At 37.9% G+C, this 25,144-nt stretch overlaps 1 protein-coding gene across 1 annotated transcript in view; it reads left to right on the top strand.

Moving 5' to 3' along the window:
- Positions 1-2,486: 2,486 nt before the first annotated feature.
- IL15 (interleukin 15) overlaps positions 2,487-25,144 on the top strand; it is a gene marked incomplete at both ends in the record, with an annotated part of 28,257 nt that continues 5,599 nt past the window's right edge. Inside the window, one exon of the mRNA XM_081999606.1 lies at positions 2,487-2,720. Within this exon, the coding sequence (XP_081855732.1) occupies positions 2,487-2,720 (234 nt within the window). The remainder of the gene's footprint in view (positions 2,721-25,144) is intronic.

Here is a 25,144-nt window from a genome sequence, read left to right on the forward strand (position 1 = left end):
AAATTATAATGTTTTAGGCAAAGCAAAAACATCTCAAACATGTCTATTTGCTGTGCATGCAATGCTAAAATATTTCTAATTTTCAAAAGTATTTCAAAAGTAATTGCTCAGAAATGGAAGGGGGAAATCTCTACTATCAGTTATTTATTATCGGCTACTTATTACTCAGAGAAATGTGTATGACGCAAATTCTTAATCTTTTTTAAGTAGTTCCCAAATTTAAAGACATTCTTCTCACTCAACCCAGATTTCTCATTCCAATTTTACAGGCTTTGATAGGACAGGAGTTTACTCCAGGAATAAGTGCTGACATATTAACAAACAAGCTTTTGTCTCTGCAAAGACCAAACTCTGGTACACAGCACTATTAATAGGTCCTCAGGGAAATATATGCTCAAAATTCCTTTTTGAGCAGGAGTTCAAAGGGATAGGACTATGTGAGATTATTCTTTCACAGACAAAAGGACTTCTGATTTTGTATCCTTAATCCCAGATTAATTTACCTTCTCACTGCCTCTGTGCCAATTACTGAACCGTAGCTGCTGATGCCCATCTCAAAGGTTCCTGCGTACTGAAGGCTCCTCTGCTTCTGTTGGGCCAGCGCTGTTCCCAAGATGGGTGCTATGATCCCACGCTCAGAATGAACCTGAAGGAAGGACTGTAAGAGAAAGACATTTCATTCAAGCTGCCTGTACTGTATCAGTGTAAGCAGAGATCCCACTTGGTGAGGGCTGAGTGCCACCTCTGAGATAATACTCTACACATCTCTGTGGGAGGTCTAGTCTGGAATTTCCTCCACATTCTTTAGCCTATCTGGGTCCTGTTCTCCACCATCCATCAGGATTTATGGGCAGATGGGCTAGATTTTTATATCATGATGATAACACAAAGAATTCAGGCACCCCAGCAGCTAATAAAAGCTTTCTGACCTCCCTTCATAAATTAACGTACTAGTGTAAAATAAGGAGACTGATTCTTTTTTAGCGAAGAAATTAGTGAAGAGCAGCAGAAATATTTGGAAGCCAGCAGGAGATGTCCTATATAATTGAACTGTTGTCCTTGCTGATAGGTTATTATCAGCAGGTAACAAGATATATGCATCATTACAAACCATCTTACAGTATTTCATGCTATAACAGATGAGGTATGTCTTTAGTGGCAGCATGGGGTGATCACTCAGACACTGTTGCTATTATAGCCGCTATAAATTACAACTTAACAGTTTAATAGTTTATCAATTAACTCTAGTGCTAATGCTTAAAAATTCTTTACCAAAAAATGCCTGATTTTTTTGCCCGCTGAGGAACTGTTTTTAAAAGCCAGCTTTGTAAAAATACCTGTAGTCTAGAAGGATTGCACTCTGTGACAGTTAAGTATTTCAGGGTGCCTTTTTGTAAATAAAAATACAGGTGAAGGAAATTTACTGGCTGTAATTTATTTTTGAGTAGAGGGATCACCATATCTTAAACCACTACCCAAAAATGGTTCCCATTGCACCTTTTCCTGGCTGCAGTCTCTGACAGAAGGCTGTGAACGTTAAGTGCTTAGTAATTTTCTTCCCTAGAGTTTAAGCTATAAATAAGGACAGCGTGGAGAAGTTTATTGTCTCTGCTGGAGAAAGGACTTGAGCTCATTGGTGGTGTCAGGTCACCGTCTGCCACAGATCCTGTTTGTGCAGATATAAAATATGACAATGCAGTTGTTGAGCTAATGATCTTGCGAACAACTCGTGCAGTAGAAAACCCATTTTATGTAAACAAATAACAACGACAAGGTTTCACTCCACAGATCTTAAATATCATATTAGCAGTTAATATGTTGTTAACTGTTATTAACATAATATCAATTCTGTAGTCAACATGATGGAAAATTAGCCATGAACTCTGTGGCCTCTTTCAATGCTGCATTGGCTAATTAAGAATTATGGCACTTGTACCAGAAACGCTTGCGTGTATCTCTGGCAAGTGACATAGTGTCACTGTCTGCCTTCCTGCAAGGGAAAGCAGGAACCTTACCTGCCCTTCCAGGACTAAGGCTGGGACATGGAAATCCCCGCGCCTGACACCTGAAAGCTGCAGCTTGCTAGGGACACCAAATTGCTTGTAAAAGGTATCAACATAAGAAGACTTGTTCAAAAATAACTAATTATATCTGTCTATATAAGCCACACTGGCTCTCTCCTGAGTCACGCAACCTCAGTTTGAATGACATTAAAATAACAGACATCTGCATACCTGTTAAAACAGAGTGCATGTTAGTACGCTTTTAAGAACACAGGAATGTGAGTCACAGTAACTCCTGCAGGCTCACCTATTGTAGCCTATGGCAGAAAAACAGAAAGTATGCTTCGTTTCCCTGCTAGTGTACTTTGGTAACGGTATGGCTGCTAGGTGGAGTTTTTCTTTTTGCTGCTTCTTGGCAGGGCAAATAGATCAAATAGTGTTTCACATTCCCGAGACCAGATTAGTTCCGATACTAGAGTTAACATGATCCGTTGTACTCAGGGCTGTCACACAGAGCGTAGACCACCGCTGGGCAGCAGAGGAGATGGGAAGCAGGGTGGCACTGGGAGCCCATCTGGGATTGCACTGGTCCCTGTTCTCAGCCTGGGGATTGCAGGTGTCAACCTGCCCTGTGGTGACCAGCACCAGATGCTGGTGGTGGCAAAAGCCATCAGATGGGGTTTACATGCTGCCTCACTGAGCAGGCTGGAGAGTCAGGTAAGAATCACTTAAACAACAAGACATTTTAGGACATCTCAGTAAAGCTTCAAATGTTATTTTACAGCCCAACAAGTAAACTAGGTAATACAGCAAATTTAAGGCTTGGAAACATTTCCAATATTTTAGGTGAGATCACTAGCACCCTATAATTTTCTGCTTTGTTTTTTCCACTCCTTGTTGTTCGCTTGTACCAGAGCTGCACAGTAAATAGCTCTGAATTTTTTCACATTTTTCATAGCACAGCAAGTTCTACCAGACTTTGCCTCTTGCTCAGACTTAATGCCTGTATCTAGCTGACCTTTCACAACGTGTGAGGCCATAACCCCTGTCCCTCAAGGGTGTTTAATACAGGAGGAAAATTGTTGCAAGTGTCCAGCCTCTGTAGCACTCTTCAGAGCTTCTCAACACGCTTTCTAGATGATTCTGTATCAGTTGCATCTCTGGCATGCAGCGTGGCCAGGTGACCTTGTAATAACCCAAAAGCCATTGCATATGGCACCCAGTACCCCCTCAGCTTGCACGCAGTCCTTCCATTCCCGGAGGTAGGCTCTTTTCCTGAGCAGCGGGGCCTATTGCTGAGGGACTTGACAGCCTGAGGTGGGATTCTCCCACTTTCAAAGGCTTGATTGTCCCATGGCAACAAGCAGAGCAGAGAGCTGTCTGCATTGTACCTTGCCACAGAGGAAAAAAACCAAGAGTGCCCCAGCTGTGGGCTCTCGCATGCAAGGGCTGCAGTGGGGCTCCACGACAGGCACCGTGCATATAGCCCTGCCACCATGGTGCTTCCACGACGCCTCCACAGCCCCATCCCACCTGGCCTTCCCTGCCAGTGTGCTGCACTGTGGATGGATAGGTCTCTGTACAAAGCCAGTCTGCCTAAATATGCAGGTAGGGGGAAAAAGCCAAACAGGAATTGTCTGAGTGGTCTTCATGCTAGTATGGCAGTGAAGTAGTTGCTTAGGACAGGGAGGTATTTTTTTTTTTACCAATGCATCTTGATCAAAGCTTCTTTAGCTTCTTCAACTCTAAGCGTGTAATTGCTCATACTTGAAACTATAGCTCATCTTTTCCATGGGCTTACCAGCTGCTTTTCTGCAGAAGTCGTAGAAACAATTAATCATCTCAAAACTGAGCTAATCATCGGTTACCCAATAGCTTCATATGACTCCATGGAAAGTGCCAGAGTAATTACATCAGAACCTTATCTTTTATTAAAAGCCCTCCTGACTATGGAGAAAAATTATGGAACTCAAAACCTACCAATGTAGCCTATGGAAAATTGGGAGGATTAGAGCAGACAGCAGCAGTTTATGGGACAGGTGAAGAACACAGCAGAGCTAAGACACACACTCAAATCTCTCTCACATATTAAGAGAGTCGTTCGTTATAAGGTTTGTTTCTTGCCTTTATCTAATTCATAACCATTCTGCTGTTTGTACTCTGTTGAGAGACTGGGGTAAAAGACAAAAGATGGCTCTCGGGATATCATAGTATCTTCTGCTTTTTGGCTGGCTTCAGGTGTCTGCTAGTACTGATCTAGACCAATGCACGCACCTACTTGTCACAGGCCTTTCAAAATGACACCTTGTTATAGTGCTCCCACTTCTACACCTCCTTCTTTCTGGTCTACACTTCTACCATCTCCTGCATCATATTCCATCTCTCCACATCAGGATATAACTCCCTGAGCCTTTGTCCTACTTTTTCAGTCTCCTGCCCATGTTCTCATATAAAAAAGCAGGTCCTGGCACTTCTCAGTATGATGACATGATATATGATAATGACAGAGCACATCATGAGCCACTGTCTTGAGCAGGTGCAAGTTACCGCATGCTAGTTCTTCCACAATAATCACCTGTAGCACATGTGAATCAGGTTAAGGTTACTTACTCTTCTAGGGCTGTAAAAAACCTGAATGCATCACAAGCAAGCAAGTTTCTATTTGTGCTGAGCATTTCAAATACAAATACAGCCAGTGTTGTTTTGAATATAGTATTTCTCTACTGCTCTTAAAGAATATAAAAAGCCATTACTCATGTAGCAAGATACAGTGACACAGGATTGTGTGACTACCTCAGTAAGCAAACTTATTTTGCCCTTTGGTCATAGTAATGTCACCTCTGTTACAACCTACCTATTTAATCTCCTTTATCCTTCATGATAACTTAAACAAAGTCTCATGTCTTCTGGAAGCAATTCTGTTTACTTCCAAAGCCAGTGAACATTTTTAAATACCACTGTACCACTACCCCTTTTAAAGTTATATGCAAGTTTATTCATCTGGCATTATGCTGTTACTTTATCACCTCTTAAGTTAATAATTTTATGCTATTTCTCATGTTTATACACAGTGAATGATGTAGCTATGAAGGTACAAATAAAATTACATCACCTTTCTCAACAGGGCTTAGTGTCTAAAACCAGATGTAACATACAGCCATTAACATGTGTGTTGTGCCTGTTAAAAGAAAAAAAAAGTGTACGTAAGTTGAAAACAGTAAATCATGGTAGAATAGTCTACTATGAGGAAAAAAGCTGAGCATATTCCATCCACTGAGAATATATTATTGTGTACTCTGTAATAGTTTTGTAAAGATTTTTTTCCTTTAAATCTTTAGTGATCAATAAAGATTTGAACTGAATGATGCTTTTGTAGTTGAGCTATCTTCTCGCTTATTTTTAACAGATTATTTATATAAAATACTATCTTAGAAACTACTGCACAAAAGTTAACTAAGAATATTCTGATAATGTTAGAAGTTTCAGAACAGTTTCCAGAGATCAGCTTAAAGAGGTATCACTCACTGCAGAACAGACAGGTAGTGACAACATTACCAGAAATTTATGAACCAAGGTTCACAGTCTGTTTTCCAAAAATCAGATCAGCCTTCCATTACCAAAATGACTTCGAGTAAATGATTCTCTGTCTGTTGGCCACTCTTCTATGAGTTATCTCTATATGCTAGAAAAAAAGATGCCATAATCAAAAAGTCAGAAGAGAGTAGCTGGTCCTTGGGAACTTGATGGGGAAGCAGTCAAAGAAAATACTAATCTGCAGGCTTACAAATAATTACTAATCCTTAGTGTACCCAAGGGTCCTTCTGCATGCACTGAACAGTGCTAGCCTGTGGGCTGTGTGATGCTTTTAAGAGCGCTGTAAAAGGTTGTTGTTAAGAAACTTGCTGAGTAAGAGTTTATTCCTGACATTAATCTTTAGTATGAACAGGTACATTAACATAAAAATGAGAACAAAGTAAAGAAAAGGGGGAGATGTACACTTCACCCAGTGTCTTGCTTCACTGATTCTAAGCTACTAGTACAAGCAGAATTTTTCGTTCTCTTTAAAGTTTCTACAATAGTTTACCATAAGAGTTTACCATAAGATTTGACGCTACAAGTTTAGATTAAATTACATGTTAGCTGATTCCAGCTGAAGTTGAAAGTTCAAGGGCTGTGATTAGAGGATTCCCCTGCTTACTTACATCAGGGGACCTGAGGAAAATTTTGTTTTTTAAAATTTTCCGTGTCTTTCAGAGAAAAGGAAGTGGTTTAGTCATTTCATTAAAATGTATTGTCAGGTATGTTTGCAGAGTTACACATGCACTGACTTTATCTTAATATTTTCCTTGCATTCTAATTATACCAAAATTTACTTTTAAAAATATCACTGAAATATCACCAGTACATGTAATTCATTCACTCATTCATGAAAATGAAATAAATCGTCCCCAGTCTTTGTTGTTAATTTCTTTTCTTTTCTCTGAAAGGTGTTAAAATGCCTGTTCCTTAGTCAGTTGAGGCAATGAAACTCTGTGTCAGTTTAAAGTAAGTGTTAGGCCTATTTATCTACTGAAGGAATAAAACTCACTGCACACAACTTCTGGTTTTCCGGATATGCAGTTCTGTGAAGGACAATACAATGCAATTGAGAGCGCAGCCTTTTCAGTTTCCACTGTTCTCTCCTGTCTCCCTTTCCACCATCAATACATTAAGCATATTTTTTTTTTTAACACAATCAACTTTAGGTCTATAATGGAAACACAATTTCAATGCTTTTATTAACTAATTCATACTCACGTTTGAATGAATTTTCATATGCAGTATTTTGTTACACCTTTGTAATCATCTAGCCAGTTGTAAACTGTAAACTTACTGTACTGTAAGCCTACCAAGGTTGCTGGGCGAATGAAAGCTCTAGGCATATTCCCTTACTCCCCTTACTCCCCCTCAAAGTTATTTTTAAGACAAACATCAACCATATAACACTTCAGCATAAGAGTTAGAATGTATCAAATTCCTAAAAAGAAAGAAACCAGAGGTGAGCATGGCAATTCGGGTGCAACTTCAATGGGCATTTCTATGAATTACTGCATAAGAAGTTTTTAATTATTTCATCTTTGAAAGTGAGATAGGCTATAATAAGGTGCACATGCTCACTATGTGAGAAACTTCTAAGAAAAGCAAAAGCAAAAGCAATCCAGGGGAGTGTTCTTCTACTTTCTTTCTGAAAAAGTTGCCTGTTGGAGACATGCCTCTAAGTTACAGCTTTCCTTCCGCATTAGGGTAGGCTGCAGACTTGCCTTGTTCTGTCCTCACTCCAACATCTCCAGTCCTTCAGCCACTGTCCTTGCTCAAACATCTCCGGTCCTTCAGCCAACTGAATCAGGCCTTTTCTGCAAAGCTGAATGAAGATGCGTTCTTTCTCCAAGTTTTCCAGATGGTGGCAGGAACTAAGGGGAAAACCATGGAACAGACTTTCCAAACCTGATGAAAAATACAACTTTCATCATTGTTTCACCATTGAATGAAGATGCGCTCTTTCTCCAAGTTTTCCAGACGGTGGCAGGAACTAAGGGGAAAACCATGGAACAGACTTTCCAAACCTGATGAAAAATACAACTTTCATCATTGTTGCCAGGGAAAAATGGATGTAGTATTTATATATTACATCCCGGGAAACATTCAAGGTCATGGTACATGGGGCTCGGGGCAGTTGAAGATGTCTCTGCTCATTGCAAGCAGGTTGGACTAGATGACCTTTAAAGGTCCCTTCCAACGCAAACTATTCAATGATTCTATGATATTCTGTTCCCTAGATCCTGAGTGAGGATAACAAAGTCTCTTCCATAGAGAGGATCATTTTCCATTTCAGAACAACATACAAATGCCTACACAAAGATTAATATTCCTTTTCTTACCTGCTTTGCTCACCATCCATGCCTGTAGAGTAAGATCAATTCAATTATTGTATCCTGAAGAGGGATCAGACAACAGAAAGGAGAAATGAAAAAAGGAAGAGGCCCAGAAAATTATCAGAAGACTTTACTGAGAAACACAGGAACATCCAGAAACAGCTGCTGGAGTAACTGCAGAAATGGTTGGTCCTGCTGGAGAATATTCCAATTAAAACTCCTGTCCAGAAAAGCCCTACAGCCGAAAATTAATTACATGCTGAGAACAACCATGCGCTTCTCCCCCACTCAGGCTGCAGGACGATGAACCACTGACAACTCCACCTCTTTTTCTGCTACTTGCCTTTCTGTGCATATGTCAACGGCAGCAGAGATACTATGTTTATAGTAGCATAGACTAACTCAAACCCATGGTTTCACCACATGCAGACGTGCCCACTCCATCTGCCATGTTACATTCAATGAAGTTTGAGATATTTATTCTTACAGGCTGAATTTTGTGGTGTAAGGTTTGCATTGTTGGTGGCTTTTGTTTTCTGGTAAAAAACATTTATATTTTACAAAGGTTTAATGCAGCATCAGAACATTTTTTTTTTAAAGGAACAGCTACATAAAACTCTTCAACCTCTCGCTTCCTTGCAGACTACCTCGATTCTGTGCTCAGCTGGCAGGAGGGATTAAATTACATGAACAACAAAAGTCTCAGCAGTTCTGCTTCCCAGACACTGCAGAAGTCCCCTCCACTGTTTTTGCTGGTATTTTGTCAAATAAGGAAAGTTTTTCAGGCACTTGATGCAGATGCTGTCTATACGTTACTAATTAGCCTCATCGTTGTGAACTCCTTTTCTACTTCCCACCAGAAAACTTTTTGGTCATTCTGCAACTTCTTGAGATCCTCCCTCCTATCAATTTTGTCTGGTGACTGGATCAGGGACAGGGTAGTGGGCTGTAGTAAACGCGTGAGCTGTGGAATATTATGCAGATGGACTGCGAGACCTGAAGAGCTGTGCAGACAGGGGTCCTAATGGTCTTAATGTAGCTTGGCAATCCAAACTGTGCAAATCCATCCGTCATCCATGCATTGCAAAATTTTGTAACCCAAGATTTTGGTATCCACATAACTGATGTAATCTACTCATCTCCAGTCTTGGTGTTTGATATGTCCTAATCAAAGTGGAGAGCTAGGGGTTAGTAGTAAACTATGACCTTTTCCATTTTAAGAAGCAAGAGTCCCCATGCTGTTACTGCAAGAGATTAAACTGTGATATACGATTGTTGTATGTGTTATGACACAAATAGTTCCCTAAGAATGTTGAAGAACCTTCTCTAAAAATGTTAGGTACTAGGCAAAGCGCTCCTAAAAAGGAAAAAAAAGGTCAGCGTTTGGTTTTGTCTTGGAACTAGGAACTGGACTCCCAGAAGCCTATTCTAGTCTGTGGTATTAGTACTATGATACTGCATAATAAAGTGTGCAATGCAGTGTCTCATGACTGTTGAAACCTGGCCTAGGTGTCACTCAGTTTTTAACTGCAAAGTGCTTTGTTTAGTAGCAGATCTCTCAAGAACAATTCCACGGTGTGAGCCCAGAGGAGAAACTAATGTAGTTTCTAAGGAGCAGGATGCTTGTTCACCTGAAAATCCACACTGTCATTCAGGAGAATTCAGTTCATTTTCTGAAATCTCCACAAATTCTATGCGTGACCAGCAGTCATTAAAGCAATATTATTGTGTCTCAGCTCTCCATCAATAAAAATGAGATAACAACTTCTCCCTTTTTGCATTTTGTCTGACTTGTTGAGGTGTTTCGTAATCTCTTTTGGAAAACATTAGCCTTAATTACAGGTTTACATAGTTTAGAGTATAGCACACTAGGTTCTGTCTTAGCAAATATTTTCAGTTGCCACCATTAGACAAAAAGTAGTATATCGTTAACATAAAGTATGAGTTCTCAAAAAAAATTCAGTCTTTAAAAAATGCAGGTGGTATCCCCACTTTTTTCCTAAAAATGAGTTGAAACAGAGGCAAATACAATCAGTTTGTTTCAGCGAAGCTATTATCTTTTCCTGATAGTAATCACACTAATATTCAAGTAACTAAGGAGTATATAATATTATTAAAATGAATTTATAAAATTCACTCCACTTCAAAAAGACAAAAAACCAGACACACAGAGTTGGCTGTGTATTAGTGAAATTTTAACCACAATTTGGAAATGACTCGATAAGTATCCTTTAACCGAGCTTATCCTCTGATTGAATATTAATCAGTATCCTCTGCAATTGTAAAACAAAAGGAGTATGAATATGCTATTAATTGAGAAATCCACACCATTAGGAGATTACAGTAAAAACATACAGCTTTGGGAAAACTGCTGAAGCTTTCTGCTATTTTTTTTTCCATTGATTTTGATCTCCTGTGCTTGGCTTTGCTCACTTCTGCTTAGCTCCTGCAGACCCATGGAGGACAACTAAAAGCAGGTAGGAAATTTAGAAGAATGTACATCTGCCACATCACATCAGAAATGGTTAGGAGGAATGGGCACATTCTTTTTTTTCCAGAAACCTTCAAAACCATTCATATACTACTGAGTTTCTGATATACAGAAACTGGTCAGAATATGACCACTGAAAAAAGTTCATACCAGATCCAAAGCACTGCTAGAAAACATCCAAATAGATCTCATACCTCTATAAAAACTGCACGGCTTTAGATTAGTAAAGGTATGCATTAAGCTACTGTACTTTGATCAGTGCATGAATTAAAGTCATTGGTTTGATTTCTGCTAAATTCCTTAGTTTAAATGTTATTGCATTCACCCTTTCTAAAAACAGAAGTCAAATATACAAGAGTTAACAAATATCATAACGGAAGACTCTATTTCAGAGTAAGACACATGTACCTTTATGAAGACTTTGTGTAGGATAACTTTGAGATTAAAAAAAAGACTTTGGTGAGTCAGTCTAGCATTCATTTTCTGTAAAAGCTGAAACAAAAGCTTATCACAGAACACACCCTTATTTAATATGTATGGTAAAACTTGAAGAAAATACAGTGAAGATACTAAATTTGGCCTGATTTTGGAAGACATCTGCATTAACAACTTGATCTCAGGAATATCCCCACCCTTTCATAAAGGCTGGAATTTTTCAACGTAAAGTTTTTCAGGATGTGATGAAGCATTTGTGGCCTAGTACTCCTGAATGACGAGACATGACAAGTATCTGCCCTCACAATCCTGATTTGTGAGGGGGATTAGCTTATTCCTCCAGCCAGAAACACAATGTATGCACATGTGCTGGAGGAAGAGTGATGTGCAAACTGGAGCTGACAAAGACCGGAGGGAGAAAGACGAGAATTGAGAACTGTTCTCAATAGTGAGCTCTCTATAAGAAAATGCCTCAGAGCTCAGCTGTGGGACAAGGCACCTTGGATCAGGAGAGGAATTTGTTATTTTTGAAGGAAAACATATGTCAAGTTGCTGTATTTACATGATTTTTGTCTGTTTCAAGTGGAGTATTCTTGAAACATCTACGTTGTCTCTGTAAGTTGTTATGATGTAATTTTGTATAGAATACTTCTGATGAGCAGCTTGAGGATGACAGGGACCTTCTGTTTTGTTCAGCACCACAACTTTGGTTGTGCTGGGAAATGTGAAAATAGCACCAGAAGCTAAAAGGTGATCTTCATAGGCAGAAACTACCCTGTGTTCTGGTGTGAATGTGCTTTCTACCACATCTATTCTCTAACTGAATGGACGCTTACCTTGATTAGTCAAAAATGTATTGGGAATGTAAAACAGTTGGGTCATCACCACAGACATGGATTTTATATGCATTCCTTGGATGATGCCATCATTTCTCCCTGTAGGAGCCAGTAGTTTAAAATCAATCCATTTGCTTTCATTTCTTTACCAGGCAGAAGCAAGAAGCTGGGAGCTAGACAGAACATAGGGAAATCCTAGTGAAGAGCTATGATGCACTGGCTCTGAATTCCCCATGGGCATCAACCCAGTTGAAAATTCTGAATTCTGTTACAGGTACCTGCTGTTACTATTTGCATTCTCTCTAGCTGATCAGAACACAAGCTGTAGCTCTCCTCTATAGTATTCAAATTTATCCTAAGCTTTGAGAAAACAATCTTCAGCAGTTGGATACCTATAATCCAGGCAGGTTTACTGGCTTTCCTACTCTGTCCTATTATTCCATGCTAAAAAACATGTGACTTGTGCAATGAACTCAAAACAATCTACGCTACTAAAATTTGTTATCTTGGTTAGGGGTTATCTAACTGTACGTGAGTATATTATAAATGTATGGTAATACAACAGTAGTTTCTAGACCATGTACGCTACTGGTACATTCACTCTTCAAGTATCTATAAGACTTTTTTTCCAAGGGAATCTTTGTGAAACTTTTCTCATGTTCTACTTTTGAAACAATTCCTTCTTTTTTCTGTCTTTTTTTTTTTAATATATATAAAGGACACTCCCCCGTCGTGCCCTCATATAACTGAAAATATCTCTCAGATTTATAAGATTTTATGGATTCCTGTAGATTACTTTGCATAATTTAAATGACACATGAATATTTCAGGTCTCATTTTAAACTGTGTGCAATTTTAAGTTACATGGGTCATAGCGAGGACAAAGTAGTTTTCTAGTAGTTTTCATCCAGCTAAAGATGAATTACTTGACAATAATGCAAATTTATGTGCTGTGCATATGTGACAATTTTTAACAAGAAACTAATAGATAATTTAACTACCATTCTGAGTAAGATACAGAGTTGAAAGTGAACTGATGTAGAAATGTTGAGAAGGCCAACTCAAGCTCTGTATTACTACTTATTAGTAAAAGTGACTTTTCAACAATAAAGTGGATGCAACAAGACAGAGGGCTAGTAGTAACTCTCTGTGCTTTCTAGGATCTGAAGGTTTTTGCCAGTACCTTTCCTAACAACTCAGTGCTCATACCATATCGAAGGTATGGTAGCATCCAAGAAGTGGGACAGACTGATTTATCTCAAAGTAATTTAAAACATCTGCTTTATCCTGACTTAAGTATCAGCAAACAAAAACTCCCTTCATTTAGATCATAGATCTTAATATTTCTTTGTTTATACTTAAATTATTTTCTAAAAAAGGGTCATTTTCTTTAATGCACATAACCACCAAAATTTTTTGCAAATGAAAGAAACCTTTATGTTAAACATACTACTTAGTATTTCTAACCAGAAAAAACCCACAATATGCCATATTTCTTAAGCAAATTTTTAAGTTATATACTCACATTCTTAACTGTTACAATGGTTTTATCCTGTAAGATTGTGAATGATGACTTCTTTTTGCTTGCTAGTTTGTTTTGCAATTTGCTTACAACTTTTGTCAGTCTTCATTCCAAAGAAATGAGAATTGAAGTAACATGCTCAAAGAATATTTGAATCTTGTCTTGTACGAGTTAAATATAGGTAGCTAAACTATTTCTGACATAGAAAAAAAAAGGAGCATTCTCAAAGTAATAGGTTGTTCTTTTTGCTCAGTATCCCTCAGATTTTCTAAAGGACAGGGAAGCACCTTTGGAAAAAATATGCTAGGCATTTGAGTAATATAAATGCCTTACACTTACTGAAACCAATAGAATAAACTGGTATTTATCATCCCTTCAGCTGACCACAAGCTTGGATGTATGGGATGCAACTTTGCTCTGGGCTGTGAAGAATTCTGTATGTGCCTGCCTTAGTGTCAAAAGTGATCTTGAAAGTATGGTACATTGTTCCAGGTATTTAGAATTAGTAAATGATAGCCCTTCCATGCATTTTTTTTATTCTTAGCTTGTAACTAAGAGAGAAGAAAGTTTGTTTTCTCTTTTTCAATTAGGTTGCTCAGTTTTGCAATAGCTATTGCAAATGATAAAAATGTTCTCACAGTGCCTGGTGAACTGAAACAAAAATAAATAGATCAAAACCACAAAGAAATTACATACTTGTTTTTGGCAAAAGGCTAAATACCAGCAGTTGTTCCACTGTAATGTCTGAAAATAGTATGTACTTTACTCAAGGTGGTGACACTATGACTTTTAGAAAACTCAAGCTGATCTAAAACATGAAAGATATGTTCCCTTAGGTTATACATGCTTGTAAAAGCAGTACTCTAGAAAATTACATTATGAAGAGGCCTCATTAATGTAACATTTTGCATTTTAAAATAACTTACCATCCTATCTTAAGTTTAGAATTTAACATTGTCTGTCAAAATTTGAAATGTAAGGCGAAAAGAAAATTATGTAGGAGAAACTGCTACATAAAAGTCTAAAAAAATCCATTAAAAAGCAAATATTTATCTATGCTGATGAACAGCAGGGAAAAAAGGCTAGAGAAGTTACAAACTTGAAAACACTAGCCCTAAATCTATTTGCTGGATATTGGAGGATATACCAGGGAGGTATAAATATACTCTTCCCTTGGCATTCACAGCTAGCTGCAGTTGGAGACATCAGGACTTTTGCTTACAGTCAGCTCCGCTATTCCCAAACTTGATGTACTTGTCTAATTCATACCAGGGATGTGTACCTAATTTTTAACCTGTAAGGACTATAACCCTTTCTCATCTGCCTATTACAACTTACCCATAGGGTACATGCTACCTGGAGACCAGCAGGGTTCATGAAGAGTCTTTATGTGTGACGTACTTCTTACAACAGGATTTTCTGCAGGCCTTTGAGTGTACAGAAGCTGTGTAAAGAAGCTTTAACATAAAACAGGTTTTCAACAAGACGACTCCTGCATGGCTACTCTGATGCAAAACTGCTACTGGCTGCCTATACAGGTCTAAGACAAAGATCAGTCATGTCTGTCAGGCTCTGAAAGCAAAAGGTAGAAAACCCAGTGGGAAAAGAGCAGACACACCAACCTACAGGTTCAATATCCAAGTGTAAAATAAATAATAGTATTAAATCTGGCCTAATCAGTTTGCAGGAAAGACTTTCTGAGATGGCATACAGCAAGGGTACTGCAGGATGGCAGGAATGGATAATACGCTTTGGAAAAAATCAAACAGATGTAAAATTTTGAAAAAAATTAGGAAGAAAGTTTTGTTTTCTGGGACTGAAATGGTGCTGGACCTGTTCTTGCGGAGTGTTGAAAACTTCTAGGTGTGTGTTCTCAGGAGGAGTAATCTAGTTCAGTAGTTCCGAAGTTCAACTTCTGAAGAAGAGAGTTGGAGCAAAAATCAGTGAGCCCAGTTAGAAATGTAGAAGTTCCTGATTTTAGGGAAGGAAAGTGTAAAATTCTTCAGCATACACATTTCAACCATACTCTCTGCTATGCTGATTATGCAGTTTGCATATCTTATGGAGAAGGCACTAGGAACTGATTTTGTTCCCATGTGGAAATAGGCACCCCACGCTACCAGTTAAGTTTTCAAAAAAACCAAAGAGGAATGCTTACATGGACAGAGTCAGCTGGTTCCTTGGCCTCTTGAGGTCCCGCACTGAAATGCCCAGGGATTTAAGAGCATGAGTCACAGAGAATGCAATCATAAGACTACAGTATAAAGCTAAGTCTTAAGATCTTCAAACGTTTAGTCAGGGAAGTTTCTGAAGCCAAATGGCAGCTTGGGACTCAGCTGTGATAATTCATGTGAATTTTCCTTACTGCTTTCATTTCAGTTGCATTCTGCCATGTGTCTCTCCTATGTGCAGTATGCATGATACCTATTTTGGCTTTAAGACCAGAAGGTGCTGTATGTGAATGGCCATATTTTTAGTAACTTCTAAATTTGATTCTAGCTTTACCAACCATGTGGACCTTACATGGCATTTGGGTGAGTATCTGCCAAAACCAAACTTTGTTAGCTATTCTTAGAATGACAACAAAGTAAATCAGTCAGTTTGCAGTGTTGTACGTCCATTTAGGACAAATAGTACCTTCCTTTGGTGGCAAGCAAGCAGTAAGCAGTCCTGGTGGGAGAGCAAAGAAAATTCTATAGAAGACAGCAGGGCTATATTGCCTTCAGCAAACCGAGTATTGTTCAGACAAACAGGATGACACACATATCTTCGGTAATTTACTCTTTTTTTTTTTTTTAAAAAAAAGAGAGACTATGATTGTGAACACACACTGTGTCAGCCTTTGCTTAGAATAACATAGAAATAATTTCTATCTTTGCCATTCAAAAGTGATGAAAAAACTTGCTTGAAAAAAGACCATGGGGAAATATTATGTTTAGCTTATCCTCCTCTTATGCCTTCCCACAAGGTGGGTATGGCACATTTAACTAAACCAGTTACCTACAGCTGAATCAAGAACTTATTTCAGTGGCAGCTGCTGAAAGCAGTCTGTTTTGAAAATGAGACTAATTTTTTTTGATTGATTGATTGATGTTGATCTGAAGATGTGCACTTTCCAATTTCTAAGTAGTATTAATTTTTCTGGCAGGCTACATTATCTCCCAAAATATTTTTTTTACTTAGAAGACTAATCATAATTCTGTATAAATATGTATTAATTTAATAGAATTGATGGACTTTTTGAAATGTGGCCATGGGTTAAACTTACAATGTATATGTAATCTCTTACAGTTTATCTTGTGTCTTGTACAAGCATATCAGAAACATTTATCACCACTTAATTACTGTCAACACAGTGAGTTGCTTTTGGCCTAACATGTTGTATTTAAATCAATGAAGTAAGCAATCCCACAGTGCCGACCTGTAATTTTATCCAGGAGTTTACTCCTCTTCAATAATACTGTTCCACACAGCTTTATAATATAAAGGCACCCAGGGATTTATTTGTGCTTTGCAGTATTGCCGATTATTTTACATACAACTGCTTTTACATCTCTCTGAAGTACTACTTTCAATCTTTTCAAAACCACATTTGTCTTAATGAATGTACTCCCTAGTAGACTCATCTTACCCTGTCTGAAAGAAAATTTGAAGTTTTCTGGATGAGTGGTGTGCTGCACTGTTAAGAACTATGACTACCATTTATTCTTTTTTAAGAGCTACGATACAGAAACCAACTTAATATAATTTAGTATTGCTTCATCTCTCATTAGTTTGCACACACACAACTTCTTCCATTCCTCTATACATTCTGGGTTTGGCTGCCAAGAAATGAAGGAAAACCATCACCCATACAAACTGAAGAAACCTCAAATAATGACAACTACTGTACTGCACTTACCACTTGCATACATATAGAAACAGCGGTTCAGTGTGCAATCTCATAATTTGTTACATTCCACAAAAACACATTCAAAATTACATGAAAGAGGGAGGCTTCTATAGCACACACTAGAGCTTTTCCAATAATCTATTCCTGATATCCTAAGGCAAGGAACTAAGGATGATTGTTCAGTTGCTGTAAGCCTTCCTGCGTTGTTAAGACATTTAGAGTAATATAAAGCAGAAATAATATCCTTTCCAAATTTGGTTGCCTTTCCTATGCAGAAATATGAAACAAATCTATAGTGGAGATATTTATTCTTCTTTCTTTGAACCTTGATACTAATTTTTTTCTGCCTATTGATCTGTTTACAACATTTCTTTTGGAAGTTTGTGTGCTGCCTTCCTGGTTGTTCAATAAATCCGTTTTTCCCAGCTTAACATTTTGGTCAAATTCTCAACAACTCTGGAAATGGAAATAACTTCATTGGTTTCAGTAAAGCTATGGCAATTGACACACATTAGGATTTCATTCTGCTCTTTAAAGAAGAATAAAAGCACAAGAAAAGGTAGAGTAGTTCAAACTACATCCTGCTTGTTTACTTCAGGGTCCAGTAAATTCCAGTAAAGTATTGCTGGAAGAGAGGGTCATAGATTATAATTTTCCTTTTTTAAAAAAGCTCTGAAAATACTGCCTTTACCATTTTGAGAACTGCATTTGCTATTTCTAGTCTTCCATCTATTACAAGTGTGTTACAGATCTTTATTAGCATATGATATTATTCTCTGAGCTGAGTATTTTGCTAAGACTGAGATATTATTTGTCCAGCAGTTGCTCCTGTGGTAACTATTTTGCGGTCTCAGGATTTCCAACTTTTATGCATCAGTATGACATCCTTTGTATTTTTTACTGTTTCAATTTTTGTGTTTGGCACTGTTTTAGACGTTAACATCCTACCCCTAAACACACAAAAATTGTATCCCTAATTGTATTTTTGTTCCTTGTTAGGTATTTGTTGCCATGGCATAAAAACGTCACAAATAATATTTACAGGGAGTGCCTAACAGGATATATAGATCAGGACACACTTTGCTAAACAAACTTCAGCGCTGCCTACTTCTAGCTCTTCTTTTTTGTGTTTTATTAATGTCCTTTACATTTCAAATCTCCTGTGATTCAGCTGCTTACTACTCTGGGAGAGTACACTCTGAAAAACCTCTTCACTAATTTTTGCATCCCGAGGGGGCTTGTTTGGGGATAAAAGGTCAAACTTAACCATCTGTGCCCTACAACTGAGTTCTTTGCTGTGTGCTTCCTCTTTCCTTTACTGACTATGCCATTAACGCATTAATTTTGCCACTACCAAAACTTGGGGCTTCTCTATTTATCAATCACAGTGTTTGTCAAGCAAACCTAGCCTTAATGTCGTATATGCTTGCATCAGTACAACATTAAGTTGATCCTTCATAATTTAGTAAGTGACTGATAGCTTGAAAAGACTGACATTACATGGAAGGATGTAAAAAGAAAGAAGCATGTATGAGCTTTCTTTTCTGGCTGGATTTTGCCAGCTGGCAAAAAATGCTTATGAGAGAATTGACAGGCAAGGGCTAAGTCTAACCTACAGAGTCAGCAACATGTTTGATGTCCTGGTCTCTCAACCATGTAAATAGGGAGCTGGCACCCCTATTTCAAGCAGAGCTATTGATGGAAGAGGCCTGTGGTTATGGAGTACACATTGTTCTGAGGCTGCGACTGACAAATTAGTGAAAGCAGACAGGCTAAAAGGAAAGCTCTTAATTTATAATATTCATACTTATATTCAATTAGTAATATTTATCCCTAAATAACTGCAGCACTTCTATTGGGTTTCACTGCTACTGTGGCTGTAAGGTTCTTTGGAAAGGTATAAAATCATTCTTTGCATCAAGGACAAACTTCCTCTCAAGCCTATAGCCAAGTATAGGACACACCTCCATAAGGCAATGGTATGAGCCCCAGGCCTCAAGGATGTTTTGCAAAAAAAGGTCAAAGGAAATATGTAACTTCTTACATTTCAAATTCTGATGTTTAAGGTATTGAGTGGAATAGCAATGACTCTGTGACCTTTTGGCACAATTTTCAAATAGGCATTTTAAACTTTACTTTCTGGCATAAATGCCAGTTAGCAAGAGCATATAGGAGAAGGAAGCCCTACTGGATGACTGTCAAAAGCAAATCAACAAGTATTTAAGCAAACCAGGAACACATAAACGCATAAGTGATTAAACTGAAAGAGTCTCCTGCCATGCTGATTACTGAGAATACTCTTTTGAAGGTCAACACTACTCACATACAAGCAGAATAAACTAGGTAGAATAGTACTCCACAGGAGAGTCACCACTATACAATAAAACCAAGGAAAGCAACATTTCTTAAGGGGAAAAGGGGCGAAAGGGAAGTAATCAAATACGATTAATATTTAAAGAATGCCCAATTTTAAAATGGCAACTGCAAAAATGCTTTAGCCTGCCTAAGTCTAGCTAAATACAAAACTTCTAAGAAAGCACTTGAACTTTGTGAAGTAAAGGCTTGAAGACCTAACAATCTAAGGTATATTTTGGCTCTCATACAGACAAGCATTCAAGCATGTGATTCAGTTTAACACTAAGTAATTCCACTGAATTCCTTTCTGGATCAGTACAGGCTAGACAGAAACATGGAAAGCTTGCTCTTTGCCTTCAAACCTTGAGGAGGAGAGCCGCTGGTAACACCTGGTGGAGCTTGACAGCTGATTTCCTAGGCTTCTATGCAAAGATGGGTCAGAAGGGAGAAGAGGAGCTAAAATGGCTGTGGAATCATAATGGATTCAGGCACCAACATAGCAAAGAAGCAACTTTTTAATGGTTGCTGCATCAAATGCTGTTTGGAACAGAACTTACTAGAGCTGTAAAATATGCTTCTTCGATAGATGGGACTAGTCTGTAGAAACTAGGAAAGGATACTAGATCCCTTCACAGGAAAATACTACTTTCTGTTGATATTGGTAAAACACAAATGAAATTACTCTCAAGGTGTGTTTAGAGGGCTGCACCTATAGGTAGCATCTGTTACAGAGTTTCTTATTGTCTCAGAGTACATTAATGTGGTTATCTGTTTTTATCTCTGAATTCTATCCCATCAGAATAAATACATTCTGATACTAATTCATATTCAGGGTTGGTTTTTGTTTGTTTGTTTCCCTTTGATCGTTCGCTTTAAACTGTCTAGACGAACTTAGGAATGAAAGAGCCTTCAGTGAGTCTGCTCCTTTGACTTGCAGTGTTTTCCAGCATTTGCTCTGTAACAAGGCACTAAGAACATGTCTTTCCTCTAAAACTCACTCATGTCCCATGAAAATTTGATTTCAGAATTACTTATTTAAGGGCTCAATATGGAAACATCTATCTAGTTCAGAAGTATTGCTTTCTTTATGGGCTCCATTCCTTTTTTAGTCACTTCTATTAGTTTATGAAATCTTTACTCTCCATGGCTTCTCTTCTGAAAAAAAAATCTTAAAAAAAAAAGCTTCTTTTTTACAAGACTAGGATACAAATGTGAAAAACATCTGATTTTCTTCTCAATCTTATAGGTTCTGACATTAAAAATGCTCTCTATGCTTCTGAGCATGGAGAAGGAGCTCAAATATTATGCACAATACACAAACTTAAATAGATACAGCACTCTAGTTGTGCAGCTACTTGGCGCTTTGCCCCCTTGAAAGGGATTGCCCTAGCACAAGAGGACAGAACAACTAATTAGTGGAGCCAACAAACAGAGGACAGCAGAACAAGAGCCACAGGATGAGATTTTGTTGGGGAAGAAGCGAGTTCTCCAAAGGAGGCTATAATTATTGTGGCAAAGGAGACACTGAAGGATAAGAATTGCAGAAACAGTGTAAATCAATAGGTGTAGAGCTCAGCTTTGCATGATGTTGACAGTACTTGAATATGGATCTGAAATAAAACATCCAAGGAGTAGAGAGCTGGAGGTGATGGTACAATTTCAGAGGGAAGCTTGCAGCAGTAACAGGGGAAAGAAGAGAGGGTTTACAGCCCTTTGTTGCACAAGAAGTCACAGAGAAAGCGTTAAGGACACATATCTGTAGAACAGGGCAGAAGTAGAGACTGACTAAAATAGGATAAAGTGCAAGAAGAGGTCTATTGCACTAGAGAATGAAGACGAGAAATGGGCAGAAACAAAACATTAAGTGGCAACAAGTAAGAGAAGAGCAACACATCATACACACAAAAAGGAGAGGGAAACCAAGCAGCCAAGTGTGCTGGTTTTGGCTGGGATGAAGTTAATTTTCTTCATAGAACCTACTGTGAGGCTATGTTTTGGATATGTGCTGAAAACAGTGTTGATAATACAAAGATGTTTTTGTTACTGCTGAGCAGTGCTTACACACAGTCAAGGCCTTTTCTGCTTCTCGCATCACTCCACCAACGAGTAAGCTGGGGGTGCACAAGGAGTTGGGAGGGGACACAGCCGGGACAGCTGACCCCACATGACCAAAGGGATATTCCATACCATATGATGTCATGCTCCGTATATAAAGCTGGGGGAAGAAGACGAAAGGAAGGGATGTTCAGAGGTATGGTGCTTGTCCTCCCAAGTAACTGTTACACATGATGGAGCCCTGCTTTCCTGGAGATGGCTGAACACCTGCCTGCTGATGGGAAGTGGTGAATGAATTCCTTGATTTTTCTGCTTGCGTGTGCAGCTTTTGCTTTACCTACTAAACTATCTTTATCACAACCCACAAGTTTTCTCATTTTTACTCTTCCGATTCTTTCCCCCATCCCACCAGGGGGGAGTGAGTGAGCTGCTGTGTGGTGCTTAGTTGCCAGCTGGGGTTAAACCACGACACCAAGGATGAACAAAAATGGAATACAGGTTGTTACAAGAGAGAACAGACTGAGGAGGAGGGAATGGAAGGACTAGTGACACCTATCAGCACCACTGAGACTAGCCAGAAGGCCCAGAGGCGAAGGGAGAAAGGACTGATCAAGAAAAAAGCTATGTACTAGAGGTCAGTAAGTTAGTGAAAAATGGAAAGTAACTAAAAATTAAGCAGGTTAGACTGATATATTTGTTTGGGCTTGGGCGGGGTGGGGTGTGTGTGCAGACAGTGACAGATTCTTCAGACATTCCAGGATTCTGAAAGAACTTGACATAAGTTCCATACGGGGGAACGTATCAGTGTGATACAGTCACGAAGAAAACACTGGCACTAGCCTATTTCCCATGGAAGGTGAAAATATTAGCACCAGTTTCTAAATCTCTCATTAGATCTCAGTATATTGTATGCTTCTGGTCACTTGTTTTCAAGAACAATGAAGCAGATTGCTAGGAAGATCACAGAAATGGAGGCAAGTGTCTTCAAGAGATTGCACTGTGTAAGTTGTAGTGTGTTGGCCCTGGCTGGCAGCTAAGCTGCTACCCAGTTACTTGCTCACTCCCTGCCCCAGCCAGACAGGAGAGAGAACTGAGAACTGGAAGGGTAAAAGTGAGAAAAACTCAGGGACTGAGATAAAGACAGTTTAATAAGTAAAGAAAAAAAGGAAAAAAACCCCAAGTAATGCAAAACACTCACTCACCACTTCCCACCAGCAGACCAATGCCCAGCCAGCCTCCAAGGAACCTTTGAAAAACTGTCCCCTGCTCTTTATAATGCTGAATATGGCATTATATGATATGATGTATCTCTTTGCTCAGTTTGGGTCAGCTGTCCTGGCCATGTTGCCTCTTGACCTCTTGTGCACGTCCATCCCACTTGCTGGGTGTGGTAGGGGAGAGCAGAGTGAGAAAAAGAGGTGGCCTTGCAAGCACAGTTCAGCAATAGCTAAAACATTGGTGAGTTATCAACACTGTTTTGGTCACAAATACAAAACATAGCACCATACTAGCTACCATCCCAACCTGATCGAGTATAGTAGTCTCACAAATGGAGGCTGAGAAAAGACTGCTGTCTACTTACTTATCAATGACAGAAAGAGCTGTTTTAGATGGAAGAACAGTATTGAAAGCATATGCACACATAAACAAGAGGTGGTCAAGAACTTGTAGGTTCAGGATCTAAATTTTCTAACTAAGAATAAAAATACAGTTCAAAATAAGCAACAAAAAATAGCGGACCTTTGTAGATAACACCAACTTGCACAGGAGCTGACTTTCTTAGTTATGAATAGCACATCTCAAGGATTCACTGAGAAATTTATAAGCAAATCTTAAGAAATTTAGATATATGGTATATAGGCAAAGACACATAATTTTAGCATTCAGGACTTTCCTTCACATATAACTTAAATATTGTGAAAAGCTGTAAATATTTTCTTTTGACTAACTTATGGTTTCTGTGACAGACAAAACAGCAAAATCAGCAACTGTTTCTGCCTTGCTAAAGAAAAGTTTTGTCATTTGCTTACATGTCTGCTGCTTTAAAGAGAAAACAGTACTGCTTTAAAGAGAAAATAGATTTTACTCAGTGCTAACTGCTCTTAAAGTGCTTCATTTTAACTTCATTATAAAAAAACAGCATTCCTTTTCCATCCTTTTCCAAACAGATCATTGTATATATCATAACTCTCAGTTGTATTTTGGAATAACACATACTCACTTACAAAGGTTTTAATCCTTAACCTAGAGTTGCAGGTTATCAGGACACAAGCTACAGATGAAAACATGTATGTATTTAAATATGAGCTGCTCCTTTGTCCAAAGTTCATGGTTCCATAAAACAAGGGTAAGTATCAGGGATATAATGAAGACAGAGAGGAATTGGTTAATGATTAAACAGAGTAAGAAATGAAAAACTGACATTAGCCAAAGAAAATTTTTACATTACAACTATGTGTGTTCAAGGTAGAAGAATAATTTGTCAAAGCATGTAAGTGAGCTAACATTCCTTATGTTGTTGAATAATAGTTTGAATGAATAATTAAGAAATTAAAATAGAAAATGGCCCTGAATTGTTGAAAGGAATTTATTAGTTGATCTACTGGATGTTAAGAACCTCTTTCTCTATAAACGAATGGAATAGCCTTTAGAGTATGCATGTAGTATATTTTTAATATATTTTATAATCAGTACGAATTCTCTATTACTTCTTAAAGCTAAGCTTTTATTTTAAATCAGCAATGACTATTTCATTACAATAAAATAGTTACCTACCATATTTAAGAAAACCAAAGATCAAGAACTCTGTTAATTATTAAGAACACTAGTGTACCATTGTCATCACAGTGAACAATTATTAAAAAAAGGAGACAAATGACAAACTAATGATAACCTTGGCCCATTGTTCATTAGGTACTATAATGTATTATTTTCCTCACCTTGAAAACTTTGTTCTACAGCATAGATTTGACAATGCATTCGGACTGGAACTGGAACTCCCTCTCAAATCAGCTTTTTAAGGCTCTGTAATACTAATTATGAAACACAAAGTTGGTAAGTGCTTATGGACCCAACATAAGTCTTTCATATTGTAATTTGTAGCCACCTCATCTCATTTGATAATAACTGGCTTATAAAATGATCACAATGTTTACTTACTGTAAAAATTTTCTAATAAACTTTAAATAATTTTGCTAAAACATGTCTTAAAAAATTTAAACGTGGGATTAAAACACATTTTCTTCAGCTGTATCCAAAAAATGAGATTTTAAATTTCTTTAAATGTACTTTGAGTTTCCCCGTAAGGCTATTTTTGAAATTCAACTAAATATTTAAAAAAAAAAAAAAAAAAAAGCCCAGAAACAAAATAGGATTTTAATGATTGGCAAATCAAATCAAAACAGTTAGTATGCACATTTATAAAACCCCCAAAAATAACCAAAACCAACACCACAACTAATTTCAGATCTAACAGTATTAACTATGGAAAGGTTACAGTCTTTCTGTCACACTATAACAAAATGATTTAGCTCTTTTGACCATAGCCAAGCAGTTAGTATTTCTTTTCCATTACATTCTTGTATGTTTCAGAAATATATATTTATATAAACTTTATACTTTGCTCTTAATACTCACATACATT

Source organism: Phaethon aethereus (assembly GCF_964289735.1).
Source record: "Phaethon aethereus genome assembly, chromosome: 4".
NCBI classification, from domain to species: domain Eukaryota; kingdom Metazoa; phylum Chordata; class Aves; order Phaethontiformes; family Phaethontidae; genus Phaethon; species Phaethon aethereus.